We start from the raw sequence: 15873 nt of genomic DNA, 5'->3' as shown, positions 1-15873 counted from the left end.
AGGGTCAGGGATGGGGCAGCCCCGTTTCCTTCGCGCCTTGCCAGCGCGCACCCGAGAAAACGAGGTCTCCTCGTTAAACAGCAGCCGTTGTCTCTGCACAGGGTGACATGGTGGCCCGCCCCCCTAGGCTGCGGGGTCCCTCGCCTGGCCCCGCCGGGCACCTGCTCAGTGCTCTGCCGCATCCCGGATGGTCTCGGGAGGGCCTGACCCCAACTCTTTCGGAGGGGCTCCCTGAATTAGTCGTGATTTCAGTTGGATACGGGAAATGGTTCCGAGCAGTGTGGTGTTCAGTTCCCGCAGAAGGACTTCAGTTACTGCAACACAGTCTCTGTCAGTGACGGCTGGTTCTCTGAGGGAAGGGCTTGCCGGCCAAACGCTGTGTGAGGAGGGGCCTTCCCAGGGGGAGGGGGAGTGGACGTTTGGGTTAGCCTCTCTCCTTCACCCTTCCGTCCCCCGCCCCATGGGACAGTGGCTGCTTTCTGTGGCGTGCCCACCCCTTCTCCAACACAGAGCAGCATTCTCCTGCGCTGCCAAGCCCAGACCCCACTCCCAAGCCTCCCGACACCCCCGCCCGCACCCCTCACCCCTGGGGCCCCCCGTGCACACAGCTGCCCCCACACCTGACCCGAGCCCGACCCACGTAAACCCTGAGCCCTGCAGGCTTCCGGCCCACCAGCCTCCTCCTGGCAGGACACAGCCTCTGTCCCGGCTCTGTGGGTCAGTCCAGTCTGGCCTCCCCGGCGCACATCCCTTCCCTGTCACATCACAGGAGGTGACAGCAGGACCCCACCCGCCATCCCAGCGCCAACAGAACACGGGCCAAGCTCAGCTGCCTTCCATGCACCTGGTGGCCTGGGCTCTCCCGGCGTGACCGGGCGGGAGGAGGCGGCCCCTGACGCTGCGTCTCCATCTCCATTGCAGTCCTACATGGAGGACCACCTGAAGAACAAGAACCGGCTGCAGAAGGAGTGGGAGGCTCTGTGCGCCTACCAGGCGGAGCCCAGCAGCTCGCTCGTGGCCCAGAGGGAGGAGAACGTGCCCAAGAACCGCTGCCCAGCCGTGCTGGCCTGTATGTACCCGCCGGGGCGCTGGCCAGGGGGAGGGGGGCAGGCCACGCCTCAGTCCCAAGGCCCTTCTCAGGGCTTGGAGCCCTCCCCCCGCCCCGGGTGCCTCTCTGCAGCAGTCTGTCCTCCCACGCTGAGGCCAGGTGGACGGCACCGGTGAGGCTGCCCCCCTCTTAGAAGCCCAGAGTCAGTTGCTTCCTTTGGGGTGCAGGGCATAGTCCTGGAACCACGCTGGGGTACCCCCACCCCAGGGCTCGCTCTCTGGTTGGCTCTCACTAGGCAGTTGGAACGCATTCCTTCACCTTGCTGAGCCTCTCCTTCGTCTGTAGTTGGGGTCACCCCGCCGCCCTTGAGACCCCCAGCAGTGAGGGCCCAAGGGAGTTAGCGGGGTGCAGGCAGGCGCAGGCACAGGTGAGTGGCGGCAGCTACGGCAGCGACCTCCAGCCTTGCGGTTATTCCAGCCAGCACCCCTGACCACAGGCTCTCTGGCTGGAATCATTGCCCGAGGAAAAGCAAAAAGAAAAATAAAGTCCAATCGACCAACTAACAGTTATTTGTTAAGCACCTACTGTGTGCTAAGGACTACTGACAGACTGAGACACCCAGTGAACCCCCCATCCTCTGTCCTCAGAGAGACCCCGGGGAGGCCATTTGGGGCAAGTAGACCCTCATCAAGCTCGAATTGCCCGTCTGGGGGGTCGTGGGTCGGGGTGTTTGCTGGGCGACCAGTCCCGTGTGGTGAGTAGTGAAGGCAAAGCCTCTCTTGCTCACCCTCCCTCAGTGGAAGCTGGAACACAGCAGCCAGCCACGGCGTCCCTGTGCACGTGCTCGGCAGCCGTGCTGGGCACCGGGAACTGCCTGCCGCGCCACCCAGGGGTCCACAGGCCCAGGGCGCGGGGACAGCGGAGAGTCCTGTCCTCAGAGTGGGGCTCCAGCCATGTGGACACAAGGCCCCTAGCTGCACTGACGTCCCCTCTGACCAGAGCCAGGCCCAAGAAGAGGAGACACTTCCTTCCCTGGGCTCAGGCGCTGGGAGTTAGCAAAGCCGGCCGCACAGCCGGCTTCGGACTCCGCTGTGGGCCGTGAAGGGGCAGCTCCCTCCATGGGGCTGGGGGTCGGTGAGGGAAGCTGGCCACCTGTGGACCCGTGAAACCGAAGAGGGAGGGGGTGGTCGCTGAGCTTGTCCCAGGCGGGAGTCTCCATTAAAGACGGGGAGCCCTGGCCCTCCAGGACACGGCGCGGCCTGTCACCAGATGCACCCCACACATCTGCAGCCACCACGTCCCCAAAGGAGCCGTCCAGTCAGCATAACGGTTCTCTGTGAATCCGAGAGGAAACGGAGACAGCGGGGGAGCCCAGGAGAGGTGTGGGCAGACCTCTTGGGTGAATGAACGCCGCACCGTCCACTCCACAGGTGCCCGATGCCAAGTCTTCGTCTCCTCGTGGAGACGTGGAGGTTCCGGAGCCTCACTCACCGATCCGCCTCGTCCGTGGGGGCCACCTCGCCGGTTATGGGGGAGCAGCATCCGCAGAGCAGAGCAAGGTCGCGGCAAAGGCCGCGTGCACTCGCCGTGCGGGGGCGGGCAGCAGGTGGAGTGGGGACGGTCCTAGCAACGTCACACGCTCGTGGGATGGACCCACGAACAAACGACCGAGCGGCCGCGGCCTCCAGAGGCCCTCGCTCATCTGTCTTCAGGGAGTGTTTGTTGCCCTCGCAGCGATCAAGAAGATGACTCTAGAATCGTCTTCCATCGACTCTGGCTTCTGTCGGCACTTGCGAAGATTACCTTACACGTCCCCACAGCACACGCATCACGAATGAGTCCTGTCGATTCGGCTGGCTTTGACCTGGTGGGCAGGTGCTTGTCTGCAGCCTTGACCTTGTTCCCAGACCCCTTGCTACGTGCCAGGCGTTGCAGGGAGCTTTCTGTGTGCCGTTTGTCACAGCACCCCTGTGGGTCAGATGTCATCGTCCTGCACCTTGGATGACAAATCTGACACTCGAGAATGCTGACTAACTGGCCCGGACGTCGCCCAGCTGGCAGGTGGAGGCTGGGGATTCAAACCAGGGCTCTGAGCTGGTGGCCATGTGGCTTTGCCGTGTGCCATTGGGACCTTCCAGGCCTTAGCATTTCCAACCTAACATGGGAGAACGGTCCCTCTTGCGTCTGTGCACAGGGTTCTGGGAAGGCGGCAGGTGACACATATTCAGAGCAGGTGGAACACTAGAAAAATGCGCAGCACTGCTCTCGGACTCGGCAGCGGCACCCACGGAAGGCTCGAGAGCTCAGGAAGGGGGCGCTCGCCGCCAGTTAATCGAGTTTGTCCTTGGAGGGTGTTCGCCCTCCCTCCTTGGTAAAACTGACAACTGGAGATCTTTGGATTGTTTTTTATCTATTTTTTAAATCCTCACATAAGAATATGTTTTAGAGAGAAAGGGAGGAAGAGATAGAGACAGAGTCATCAATGCGAGAGAGAAGCATCAATCGGTTGCCCCCGGTATGTGCCCTGACCGGGAATAGAACCCACAACATTTTGGGTGCACAGGACGACACTCCAACCCACTGAGCAATGCAGCCACGGCTGTAGGTCTTTCTACATTAAAGTTATTGGGATGACATTGGTTAATAACACCATATCCCACAGAAGCCGAGGAGCTCAGCACCGAAAGGCCCGCATCCCAGGAAATGCTGAAGGGGCTCTTCCACCCGGAGCAGGAAGACAGAGGGGCACAGAGCTCTTGGCAATGTGACGAGTAGACATACGGAGCAGGAGGTCGTGACTCTTGTACAGAATAGGGCACTAAACACTGAAATATGGCCTAACAGTAAACAGAGACAAAGGCATTTAATTAAAATAAAAAATAAAAAAATTAAAAAACCCAGTAGCTACTGTGGGTCTTATTAGAGAACAATAACTCAGTCACAGGGCCTGAATTTCCATGTTTCGTGCCGCTGAGTGCGGTCTGACCCGGCCCTTGGAGAGCAGGCCCGCATCCGAACCGCCAGCGCCCGGGGGCTATGAATCCCTGCTCCGCGGTTGGGCTCCGGGGGCTGTGTGTGCTCCCGGGGACAGGAAGGAACAGTGTCCACTCGGCCGAGCCCAGGACAGAGAGAGGAGGGGTCCACGCCACCTCCAGCTTCCTCATCGGCCCTGAGGGAGCCACACCACCCAGCCAGGCCGCCCCCCGTCCCGTGTCACGAAGAACAAGGGCGACCGCAGCCGGAACACAGACTTCATCACGTCTCATTAGAAACGAGGAGCAGCAGACGTGACCCGCAGAGCTGGTCGGAGACCTGCCCAGCCACGTGGCCCGCACACCGGCCCTGCCCCTCGCCCGTCCGCCCTCCCCACCAGCATCACCCTGAATGGCTCCAGCTGCTTCAAAAGCAGGTTCGAGGTAGCTGGATACTAACAACTAAATAACCTCACTGTTAATTTTAACATCAATATCTTGCCACAAAATCCAGCCGATGACTGGAAGGTAGTGGAACTCGGAAGCTCTGGAAGCTCCTGGCACCCGCCAGCTGGTCCATTCCGGAACTCTGCACGGGCAGGGACCACAGGAGCTGCAGAGAGGGGCGCCTGCTTCGGAACTCGCCTTCAGAGGTTGTGTTTACGACGTGGCAGGGTGTGAGTTCGCCTTTTTTTTCTGGTAAATTCTATTTCGATTTCCTACCACGGCCAACTCTCACTCTCTGAAGATTTCGTCTGTGCAGGAGCCCAAAGCCATTGTGTCTGGGGGCTCTTGCATCACCTTTGCACTGCAGGAGGTGAAAACAAGGCGCGGCCGCAGCGGCGGGGTGGGTCCGGAACCACACTCAGGGGTAACCCATGTGAGGGGCCTCGAGTCCTCGGTCCCCGCCGGTGGGTCTGGTTCGGCATCGGGCAGACTGTGTCGCCTGGCGAGGCCCCACTGCCCATCTCCCCTCTGTTCCCTCTTCATCTGCATTCTCTCCTCCTCTCTGTCTTTCAAATGAAATTCCAGTAACCGCGAGGGCTGAACCCTCTGCAGACTACAGAACGTTTTGTGTTGAATGGTGGCCTAATAGGTCAACATGCGTGTTGGAGTTTATTTACTACATGTTGCCAAGCGTGTTTACAGGCAGGCGCTCTGTCGAATGGCGCGGGGACACGAGCCCTCGGTGTCTGGACTTGACACAGATGAAGAAGAGCCTATCCGGGCGTGCGGGGGGGACTGAGCATCAGGTCCCCGCACGGCCTGACCCCCTCTGCTGACGCTGACTAAGCACACGAGGAGGGAGGGGGCGGTGCCTCTTGGTGCTCCTGCAGGAGGCTGGGCAGACCCCCGGGGACGGCGCAGGGCAGCAGGCGCCGCGGCCCGCGAGCTGTCCTTCCGCACAATGCCGCCCCCTCACGGCGCGGGTCGCACACAAACCTGACTGTCCCTCTGGGCTCCTTGCAGATGACCACTGCAGGATCCTGCTGAAGGCGGAGAGCAGCCACAGCGGCTCGGACTACATCAACGCCAGCCCCGTGGTGAGTGCCTGCCCCTGCGGGGAGGGGGTGGCCCTTCCCAGGGCACCATGTGTCCCTGCCCTGCCGCCGGTAGCGGGCTGGTAACCAGTCTCACCTGGGCAACTGCTCTCAACCGGGCTATGAGTCTCACCCAATAACCAGCCTTAACCAGGCCACTAGTCTCAACCAGGTCACTAGTCTCAACCAGGTAACTACTCTTACCTGGGTAGCTAGTCTCAACCAGCTAACTGGCCTCAATCAGGTAACCGGTCTGTACCAGGTCACTAGTCTCAACCAGGATCCAGCCTCAGCCGGGGCGCTGGGCGTGTCCCAGGTGGAGGGTGGAGGCCCCAGCCCCTGCTGGGCTGCAGCCCAGAGTTCATGGTCCAGGGAACCTGCCATCACCTGGCGGGTCCCCGTCAGGCCCACCAGGTCCAGTTCGCTCAGAGGACCAGGAAACGTTAGAGCCCGTGGGGCTCTCGGGCCCAGTGGATGTTGTGGGTGGTTTCCTGGGAGGATGCAGCACAGCCCTCGACCCCCTGGGTGTCCGACCCCCACGAATAGCCCCCCATTGTGTGTGGCCCCGACCGTCCTCCTGTCCGGGGCCTGGGGGCAGAGGGGCTGCAGCGTGGGCAGAGGGGTCCAGAACTGCCCGAGGAGAGGACATGGGGGTGTGGTCGAAGGCGAATCAACCTGGCAGAGAGGGGAGGTTGTGTGGGTTTGGGGGGCAGGACCTGGGGCAGCCCCACTGTGGACAGTGTGTCCATCTCCCTGTTGGCCTCAGTGGAGGCGTCCGCAGGTCTCGCTGAAGTCTCGGTTTGTGTCCAGGCAACGACAAGACGTGTGGGGTGGGGTGCTGTGGGGCTTGGATCCCAAGGCAGCGCTTTCTGGGTAGCAGAGGCTTGGGGGACGGGGGTCATCTCTGATTCTGTGAAAGGCACCCCACATCTAACAGCCCCCCCAACTCCTCAGTGGCGAGCTATCCACGTGATTTCGAGCAGCAGCTGCTGACAGCCAGCCCTGTCCACAGTTGCTGGCTCGTTCGTCCCCAAGGGCCTGTGGGAGAAAAGCATGTTGTTAGGACTCGGCCGGTGGGCCGGGGCCACCTCCCACCCCAGACACCTGTCATACACACGGAGCGAGCCCGGTGCAGAGGGCCGATGGCCTGGTGTACCTCGTCTGCCCCACCGCACCAGCCTCGGGCCTGTGGTTATGTGTGAGGAGGTCGTGGCCTCCGAGCCCACGCCATCTGCGCTCCCGGGTCCTCGCCACGGCCCCTCAGTCTTTCCCAGATGCACGGTGGTGTGTGGGGCCTTTAACTGTCGGACCGCCACAAACGATCAAGCCGAAGCCTCGCTGACGTGCTGTCCCTCTCCGCACGGGGAAGCGTTGTTTCCGGGGAGGCCTGGACCCGGTCCCCATAGGAAGAGCCGTGGCCGCCATCCGGAGACAAGAGGAGCCCCGTTCTTCTGTCGCTGCCTCGTCCCTGGACGACCCCGTGACAGGGCTGGGGTCGGGCCAGGAAGATGGACATGAGGTCAGTGTTGAGGAAAGCAGCCCCCGCCCCAGTCGTGTTTCGTGGGGTCCACGTTCCAGGTGCTGAGCTGCTCCTGCTGAAGTCCGGTCCCATGTGGACGAGGCTGTGAGGTGCGGAGGCAGCTTCACCGTGACAGACCCACCCGGCCCTGAGGGCGCGCCCGGGCACGTGGACCCCGGACGTTAGGTCTCTCCTCGCGCGACGTCAGAGCGTCCCCAGGCTCCCTCCCAGGGACTTGTTCTCTCCTCTTTGACACCACAGTTCTTTCTTCTTTGTCAATCGCATCATAACAATGAACCAGAGCTCCGTGGCACGTCTTCCTCCTGCAGTAACGGGAGGCAGGGTGGCAGCGGGCTCCTGGGCAGCGGGATGGGAAGCCTCCGACCAGAGCCATGAAAAACGATGAAGACCACGTCTGTCACATCTGTTCTCCGTCCCCACTGGCTCCAGGGACGTCCCCCAGCCGTAAACGGTGAGCAGCCCTCGCGTTTACACCGGAGGCGGAGGAAGAAAAGGGAACCCCGCTTTCCTGCACGGGCGTCTCCTCCTCACCCGGCAGCTCCAGTCTCCTTACAGGAGCCAGTCGGAAGCCTCCGGCGACACCTGGAAGTAGGCATTCTGCCATTTGTTGAGGGAGAAAATGGGCTTCGAGTTTTAATTCTGAGCGCATTTACCTAATTTGAGCGGCACAAATCGACTCTTCTGAGGATGGCGGCTCAGGTGCTCTCGACGCCACGGAAATGGGCCAAATAGGGGAGCCGGCTCTTTGGTTCTGAAAATCTTACTAGCAGGCATCTCTGTGTGCGTAATTATGGTTTAGAGCCAATATTTTTCTTCCATAAATCTCAACTCAGGAGAGATAAGATATGACAATAACTTAAGTTCCTAAGTCAGCGTCTCTGCCGTTGGTTATGGAAGCCGCAACCTCCCAGGAATTTCCCGGATGAAGGCCTGGTGTCTGGAAACACAGCTCGATATTCGCTGGTTTTTAAGGGAAGCGCCTGTGGAGTTTGCTTTAGCTGTTAGACAAGCAGGTGTGAGGGTGGGCAGGTAGGACCCAGAAAGATGGCGTGCCAGTTCACTCTCCCGTCAGATCCCAGGGGTCGGCCCTGGCGTCCTCAAGGACTGGGCCACGGCCCTCGAGGACACCAGTACCAGCACCAGCCCCTTGGTCCCCTTCTGCAGCTCTTCCCCTTCAGAGCATGGCGCCCTGGTCCCCATGGGCTTGATGCTCCATTTCCCAGGGGTGAGGGGGGTTCGTGCAGGAAAGATTTCATAACACGCGTCCTGGTAGTTTTGAGAGGACGTTTATTAAAGCTGGGGACAGTGAGACAGATGGACTTAAGACAGAAGAAGCAACAGGAGAGCCCAGGCCTGGCTGCCTTAACCCATTGGGAAGTCAGAGCAAAGGGGGCTTGGGGACAGATTCGGTGGGTTAGCCCGGGACAAGTTGCCCACTGCTCCCCTGGTTGCAGGTCTTGGGGTCCCTTAGTGTTCAGGAGCCATGGGCCTGTGGGGGGAGAGCAGGGGCAGGAAAGGCGAGGGCAAGCTCCCTGGCGGGAGAGTTGCCCTGAAATGCCTCGTGGGTAAGATGGCTTTTGTGCGGAAGCCTGGGGCTACGACCACTAAGTTTTCAGACGCAGTTAGGGTTTATAGAGACAAAATCATCCAGTCTTGCTTATTCAGTAATTGTCCTTCTATGACTTAAGGCAAATCACGGGTTTTTTTAACTGTGATGTTAGGAATTCCTAAGAAGGCTCCTTGCCGGAGCCCTAGTTCATTTGGAGTCTTCATGGCATCAGTCAGCTGCGTGAACAGCGGATTCCACACAAAGGCTTTTGCCTTTTCTGAAAACATCCCAGAACCCCCGACTTGAAGGGCGTGTCGACGTCATGTGGTCCACGTCCCTGCCTCCCACCCGTTGCTCAGACCCGGGGCCCAGTGGCAGAGTCTCGCTTCTGCCGTGGCCACGGAGCTTGCGTCTGCACACCTAGCTCTTGTACAAATAAAAGCATGAACTACAGAACAGAAAAGGGAGGAAAAAGAGTGTGGGACGGTTACACCCAGAGACGGTCGAAGCTGCAGACGCTGCTGTTCCCACCGGAACCGGAGGCCAGGACGCGTCCGCCACACTCGGCGCTCAGCCACCCAGAAACGCCTCCTGCGAAAGGTCGAGTCATAGAGGCTTGACTTCCTGCAATTACACTTATCCCGCCTTGGAAACCTGAACTCAGGGGTGTCCACCCTCTTGGTGTCCCTGGGCCACCATGGAAGGAGAAGAATCGTCTTGGGCCCCACATTCAATACGTTGTGACATGTAATCACACAAAAGTCTCATCGTGTTTTAGGTAAATTTACAATTTTGTGTTGGGCCGCACCCACAGCCATCCTGGGCCGCATGCGGCCCACAGGCTGCAGGTGGGACAGCGCCCCCTTAAATGGAATCAAACTTCGTTTAGTTAAGTGTCTGTCTTAGTTGTGTTCGACTGAAGGCTGCACAGAACCGCGACACGGCTTCCCCAGTAGCCGGTGTTTCCCACGCGCACCACGAGCTCTGGCCCGGAATTGTCGTCTGTTCCTCAGAGAGTGGCCGACGCCGGGGTCGTCCTCTGAGTTCTGGTTAAACGGAGGACTGGTTTCCCCACTCTGACGCTTAGGTGGTTCACTGCCTTCCCCATGCAGGTGCAGCCACGTGATGGCCATGTGGCCTGGGGGGGAGGGGGGACGGAGCCCAACAGCGAGTGTCCGTCCTCCTCGCTCGGGGCGGGGGGGGGGGGGGGGGCTGGCACGGGCAGGGGCAGTAATGCAACGCCAGGACCTTTACAACCTGTGACAGGAGGTGCCTCAGTGACCCACCGGAGACCGGTTCCAATTTTCACTCTTCCTCACGCTTCTCGTGCAGAAAGCAGCCCAGTGCCACTGTGAGCACACCGACAAGTCGAAGCCACAGTGCTCTCTGAACTGTGTCGGGCCGAACGGCCCGTCCGGGCACACGTGGAAAATCCACACCCCTTACTGCAGCCCGGCGCTTTCCCACGGAGACGCCTTCTCCGTGGCTCCCAGCAAGAGCGGCGCGTGCCGTGGTGGGTTTCAGAACAAGGTCCGGTTTTAGTCCCAAGTCACGGAGCTGGACGCCCCAAAGCATCTCCCTGCCCAGCCCCCTGCTAGCGCCCCACGGCCGTCCCTGGGACTGACTTGCCTCCGCCCTCCAGCGGTGTGCGTGGTTACAAGGCGCTGGGGGCACAGCCATCATCTGCACGCCGTGGCTGGGCGGTACGCCGTCCCCCGGTTACCACTCACGGAGGCGGGCCTCACACAGCCTGTCTCACCCCGGAGCACGGCAGTGTGTTAAGGTGATATCAGGGCGACCCCGATGTCCTTGCGGGTCGCCGTGGAATTACGTGTGGTTGAAACATCTTCACCTCTCGCTGGATTGGGGAGCGTATTTGTAACCATCACCCCGAAAACGAAAGCACCTTCAATCCCGAGTGAAACCCCGTGTCCAGCACAGAGCTGAGCGCACGCCGGTTCGGGGACGTCCCTGCGGCCCCGCTGGACTGCAGGCTGACGACAGTGACAGGGACGTGTTGCTGACCCCGGCCCACGCGGCCCTGTCCTCTAGGATGGCTGGAGTGCGTCTCATTCTCGGCTTCTCCAGGCTTTGCTCTCGAGGTCTTTCCCTCCCTTTCTGCTTGGTCAGTCTTTCCGTTAAATGTCTGAATTAAGATCTTCGGAGCACAGCTTCCCCCGGGGAGGCCAGCCGGCAGGGCGGACAAGCTGGCTGTTCAGGTGTGCCTCCCTGGCGGGAGAGTGGTCCAGGTGAGCAGCGCCCTCTCTCGGCAGCCTCCCCCCCAGCCCGGCACCTTGTTGCTGGAGCTCTGACCCCACAGCAGCGTGGAGGCCGCAGGCCCCGCACCTGCTGCCAGGCTCCTGGGTCATGCGCACCCATGGAGACGCTGCCTGCTGGCCCAGCCTGTGCAGTGGGCTCGCTGACCGGCGTCTGGTCCTCGGCTGACTGGGCTTCACTTCCGCTGATGCTGTGCCTGTTACCTGCACGCCAGGTGGAAGGGAGGCCCCAAGACATGTGGCCCAGGCCCCAGGACAGGACACGGGGCTCCGTGGGTTGAGTCAGCGAGGGGTTGGTGGGGAAGGTGAGCTACCTGCCCGCGGGCATGTTAACGTGGCATCGGGTGCTGGGGTCCCCGTTGCGCCCCCTCCGCCAATATTTACCTTCCTCGTTTCTGACCGGTTCCTGAGCTTGTCTTTGTGACTCTGCTCTCACAGATGGACCACGACCCCCGGAACCCCGCGTACATCGCCACCCAGGGACCCCTGCCCGCCACCGTGGCTGACTTCTGGCAGGTGACTCCTTTTAATTCATTCATTTTTCTTAAAGTAAGATCTGACATTGTTTGCAAGTAATGCCTCGGGTTTGATTCAGCCAATTCAAACTTGTTTACAGGTTTTAGCAAATCGTACATGATTTCAGAATTTATAGGAGGCCTTTAACATTTGTACCATCAATCGGTTTTTCGAAGCCTGAGTATGAAAAGCAATCCCTTTGAGAGATTTAAAGACACTTTTCTAGCCACTTCACAACTCCAGTTTTTGAAAGACAGTCACCCCTGGGTGCTCGTCGGCTTCAGGCCTCGTCAAAACCTACCCTCGTTACATCTTGACGAGAAACAAACGTTGCAGCAGTCAGCGCTCGCTTGCGCTTCGCTGGGACAAGGTAACCATGCGTACCCAGGTGAGGCGGCCCTGGATGAGGAAATGAAATGAGTGCTTAAATCAGGGTGTTGTGTTACAGTGTGTCTCTTGGCCACTGTTTCATCCTGTGAGGGGAAAACGGTGCTCAGATGACAGTTTCTCTCCCGGGAGGATTCTCTCTGCTGCATTTTACAGGCCGGACCACGGCCCAGACACTGAGAACCAGCGCCGACATTGGCCACTCAGAGCGAGTCGGGGCCAGTGGGTCCCCGCTTCCCTCGCTGTCTCCCCCACGGCCGCCCCCACGGCCAGGATGGGCGGGAATGGAGTTTGGAGGGTGGCGCGGGGTTGCGCACTCATGTGCTGCGGTCATTCAGCAACACGACAAGCTCCTGCTCTGTGGGGGGGGCGTGCAGAGCCTCCCTCAGCGAGAGTCCAGCTGAGGACAGAGGCCTGAGCGGGAGGTGCTGCTGGGCTCAGCAACTCGGGTGGACAAGTGGATAGGGCACCCACAGCATCTGGGGCACCGGGAGCTGTTGGGACCGTTCCCCAACCTGGCACACAAGCGTGAATAGATGAATCGGCCCGCGTTGCGGGCAAGGCGCAAGACTGTCTGAGGGAATCATAGAACTCACCCCAGCACGTGAGTGGAGACCCGGGTCCTGCCTTCGAGAGTGGCCTCTCCTGTCTGGTTGCCGTCACGCGACTGGAAAAAATACCACCCCCAGGTTCCATCAATCAAACTCATCATCATGGGGTGGACCTGTTGAGCCTCGGTGTTCAGGCGGGTCTGAGGACAAGCTCCGCACGCCCCGTGCTGAGTTTCCCCCACGTCGGCCCTCCTGGACGCGGTCCAGCCCGCGTGCAGCGCCTCTGACCACGGGCTCTGCACGCCCCTCCCGGGCCAGCTGCTCGCGTAGGAAGGTCCTAGCTGCACGGAGCTCGCACCAAGCACCTCGAGTCTGCTCAACACGCAGGCAGATGGGTTTCTCTTTTCCAAAGACTCCAGGGAAACGGCAAATATTCCTCCTCCTCACCTGAGAAAAAATATTATTGCTGGTGGGGAACGTCCCCAAGTCTGTTGCTATGAGCCTGTGGCTGTTTGGTGGACTGTTTGGTGGACCAGGCTCAGGTCTGAGCTTCCCCCCTGCTCTGGGCACCGGCACCTGGCCCAGTGTCCTGCTACCCTTCCTCTCTGCACGGGGCCCACACTGACATCTGCTGGCTGAAGAACAGCCAGCAGGTGCGTTCGAGTCACACATAGAAGGGAAAGTGAAGACCCCCACCCTCCACTGAGCTGGTGACCAGCCCCAAAGTCTGGGTTTGACCAGAGCCTGGGGCCGTGTGACAGAGACGGAACCAGAGCCTCCACAGGCTGCCCAGACAGCCCCAGGCACCACGAGAGGGGGCTGGGGCCGCCGTCTCAGGTCTCAGAGGGGTTTTGTTTTGCTTTGAAGATTTATTTATTTATTTTTAGACACAGGGGACGGGAGGGAGAAGGAAGAGGGAGAGAAACTTCAATGTGTGGTTGCCTCTTGCACGCCCCCTACTGAGGACCTGGCCTGCAACCCAGGCATGTGCCCTGACAGGGAATTGAACCAGTGACCCTTTGGTTCACAGGCTGGCACTCAATCCACTGAGCTATACCAGCCAGGTGACATCACCTTTTTAACTGGATCACATCTGCAGAGACCCTCCTTCCATATAAAGTCCCGTGACAGGTACCAGCAGGGAGGACATCACCATCTTTTAAGGGGGACAAAATCCAACCCATAACAAAGAGCAATATGGTCTTTTCTCGTCGGCAGTCAGTGAACGACCTCCGTCGGGTCAGACAGTAGCCAGGCCATGCGTTTCACGCCACTTGGGCGCTGGTCTGAATCACCTGGTGTTCACGTCTCCCCCACTGGCCGCCGAGACCCACGAGCAGGCCCCCCTCCGAGCTGCTGTGCTGAGCCCCTTCTCCCTGCCTGGTACCGTGAGCGGCCCGCCCGCGGCTCGCTGGCAGGCATGGGCCGCACGTTGTAGCTGCCGCGTCCGGCTGCTGAGAAGCACAGTGAGGACATCGCCGTCGCTTGGGCCCAGAGCCCGGGAGTCACCAGAGGCTGTGCTGGGCTTCCCAGAAGAAGGTCGAGACCTGGGGCGGCTCCGAGTCTTCAAACAGCCCCACTCACGCATCCTCAGGATCCCACACTAAGGCTCATGTGTGACGTGTTGGCAGCTTTTAAAATACCCTCCCCTGAGGACGTGTTTATTGACTTTAGAGAAAGAGGAAGAAGGAGAGACAAACACCGATGTGAGAGAAGCATTGATAGGTTGCCTCCCGTACGCACCCTGACCGGGGATTGAACCCACAACCTTTTGGTGCACGGGACGACGCTCCAACCCACTGGTAAACCCGGCCAGGACAGTTGCTCTGCTTTGACCCAGCGAGAAGCCCTGCTTCCTGTCGAGGAAAGTTGCCCACTTCCCGCCCAGTGGAGGGGATCATGGGCAGGACGCCCGTGGCTGCGCTTTAGCTACCTCCAGACACACAAGGGGCTCGATAAATGTGCCCAGTGACCCAGCAGATGACCCCCGGGTGTGTGTCCTCTGATATCTGGCCAGACAGGAAGTGCTGGCCACTGCCACTTCTGGTCCTCAGCTCTCCCACATCAGAAGCCACCTAGGGCAGTGGACCGCACAGAGATCAGGAAGGGACTCCGAGTCATCCTTCGCGGCCTGGAAGAGAAGGGCAGGGGCTCCCCGGAGATGTGTTGCACGGACAGAGCCTTCCTAGTGTTGGGCACCCCCTGCATATACCAAGCCACGCAGATGGAAACCCCACAACCTGTGCCCGGTTCAACAGGGCACCTTAGCTCCCTGGGATTTTCACTGGCATCTGGCACGCCCACATTTCGGTGGAGACTGCCGGCCGGCAGGTGGGGCCCTGGGGGAAGGCAGGACGGGCTGGGGCTGGGCCCTGACTCGGGACGCTGATGCCAGGGCCCAGGCACACTGCCTGTCTCATTTAGCGAACTCCTCTCTCCGTGTTTACACATAGTGACCTAGAAAGAAATATTGTCCCCGAGAGCGCCTTTGGAATTGTTTGCTTCAATTAGTTTCATTTGGATTTAATCTTCCCCAGATATTCGGCAAGCCGGGCCCCCCACCCCGGAACGGGAGCGCACTGCCCGCCTGGAAGCATCCCTAAGTGAGGGGGCTTCCTAATGTCACACTTGGGCGGCCCAGCAGAGTGCTGGATGATTAGTTTATGGCCTCGATCATTGTGCTTTTATTACACTCATAAAATCTGTGTTTCTCCTCATCTTCGTAATGGCTTCGATGAGCCCTGCACCTTCCAAAGGCCTATTTCATGGCTCGAGCTGCCAGGCACATTAGCCGGCAGACCGCAAAGCCCGGACCCCGGCGCCGGACCAGGGCTTCGAATTCTTACCTCGCCGCTGGGTTCACGTGGAGGAGAAACCGCGTGTGGGTCAGACCACAATTTATTTGTGGGCTTTTTAGTAAACACGTAAGCAGGTTCCATTAAATTCCAACATAAATGATGCACTGGGAGGTGCCCGAGGGTATCAACGAGCTCTGTCACGTGGGAATATAAATCAATATTAAAAGAGGAAAAACATCGTACAGTATCTGACTTTTAAGTTATAGTTTAAACGGGGTGGGGCATTCAACAGCTCCAACTCTGAAGAGAAAGCGTTTTGTGTTTGAGGTATGTGGATTTTTAAATAGCAAGATCTCGACTGGGTGTTTGTACAGGTACTTAAAAGCAGGAGCTCTCTCATTCCATTTACATCTGATTGCAGTTGCCCGTAAACGTCCCTGAGGGGAGCGTGGCCCCCGCAGGGACAGCGGACGCTCTGCGCCGTGACTTGGGAGTCAATGAAGTCCCGGTGCCCAGGGGACCCCGTTTCTGCCTGGACCTGAGAGCTGGGCTGGAGGGCGTTAGTGCCTTTGCTGCTTCGCCGCGTTTCGTTGGTGGCGCGCTGGGCCGCGCACTCGTTTCCCTGTGGCCGTTAGGAATTATTAACCCAGTGGGGGCGCATTTCCATCGGAAGGGCCCCGCGGCGTTTGGGGAGG

General features: G+C 59.7%; 1 protein-coding gene across 2 annotated transcripts in view; it reads left to right on the top strand.

Annotated features, from left to right (window-relative positions):
- The window catches only part of PTPRN2 (protein tyrosine phosphatase receptor type N2), a 395976-nt gene that overhangs the window by 360052 nt on the left and 20051 nt on the right, over positions 1-15873 (top strand). For both annotated transcript variants that reach the window (XM_053927307.2, XM_053927308.2), the window contains exons 15-17: positions 922-1069; positions 5491-5564; positions 11365-11442. In XM_053927307.2, the coding sequence (XP_053783282.1) occupies positions 922-1069; positions 5491-5564; positions 11365-11442 (300 nt within the window). The remainder of the gene's footprint in view (positions 1-921; positions 1070-5490; positions 5565-11364; positions 11443-15873) is intronic.

The sequence above is a fragment of the Desmodus rotundus genome, chromosome 6, assembly GCF_022682495.2.
Source record: "Desmodus rotundus isolate HL8 chromosome 6, HLdesRot8A.1, whole genome shotgun sequence".
NCBI classification, from domain to species: Eukaryota; Metazoa; Chordata; class Mammalia; order Chiroptera; family Phyllostomidae; genus Desmodus; species Desmodus rotundus.
The sequence above is the reverse complement of the archived record's forward strand: the minus strand, read 5'-3'. Positions and strand labels throughout refer to the sequence as shown.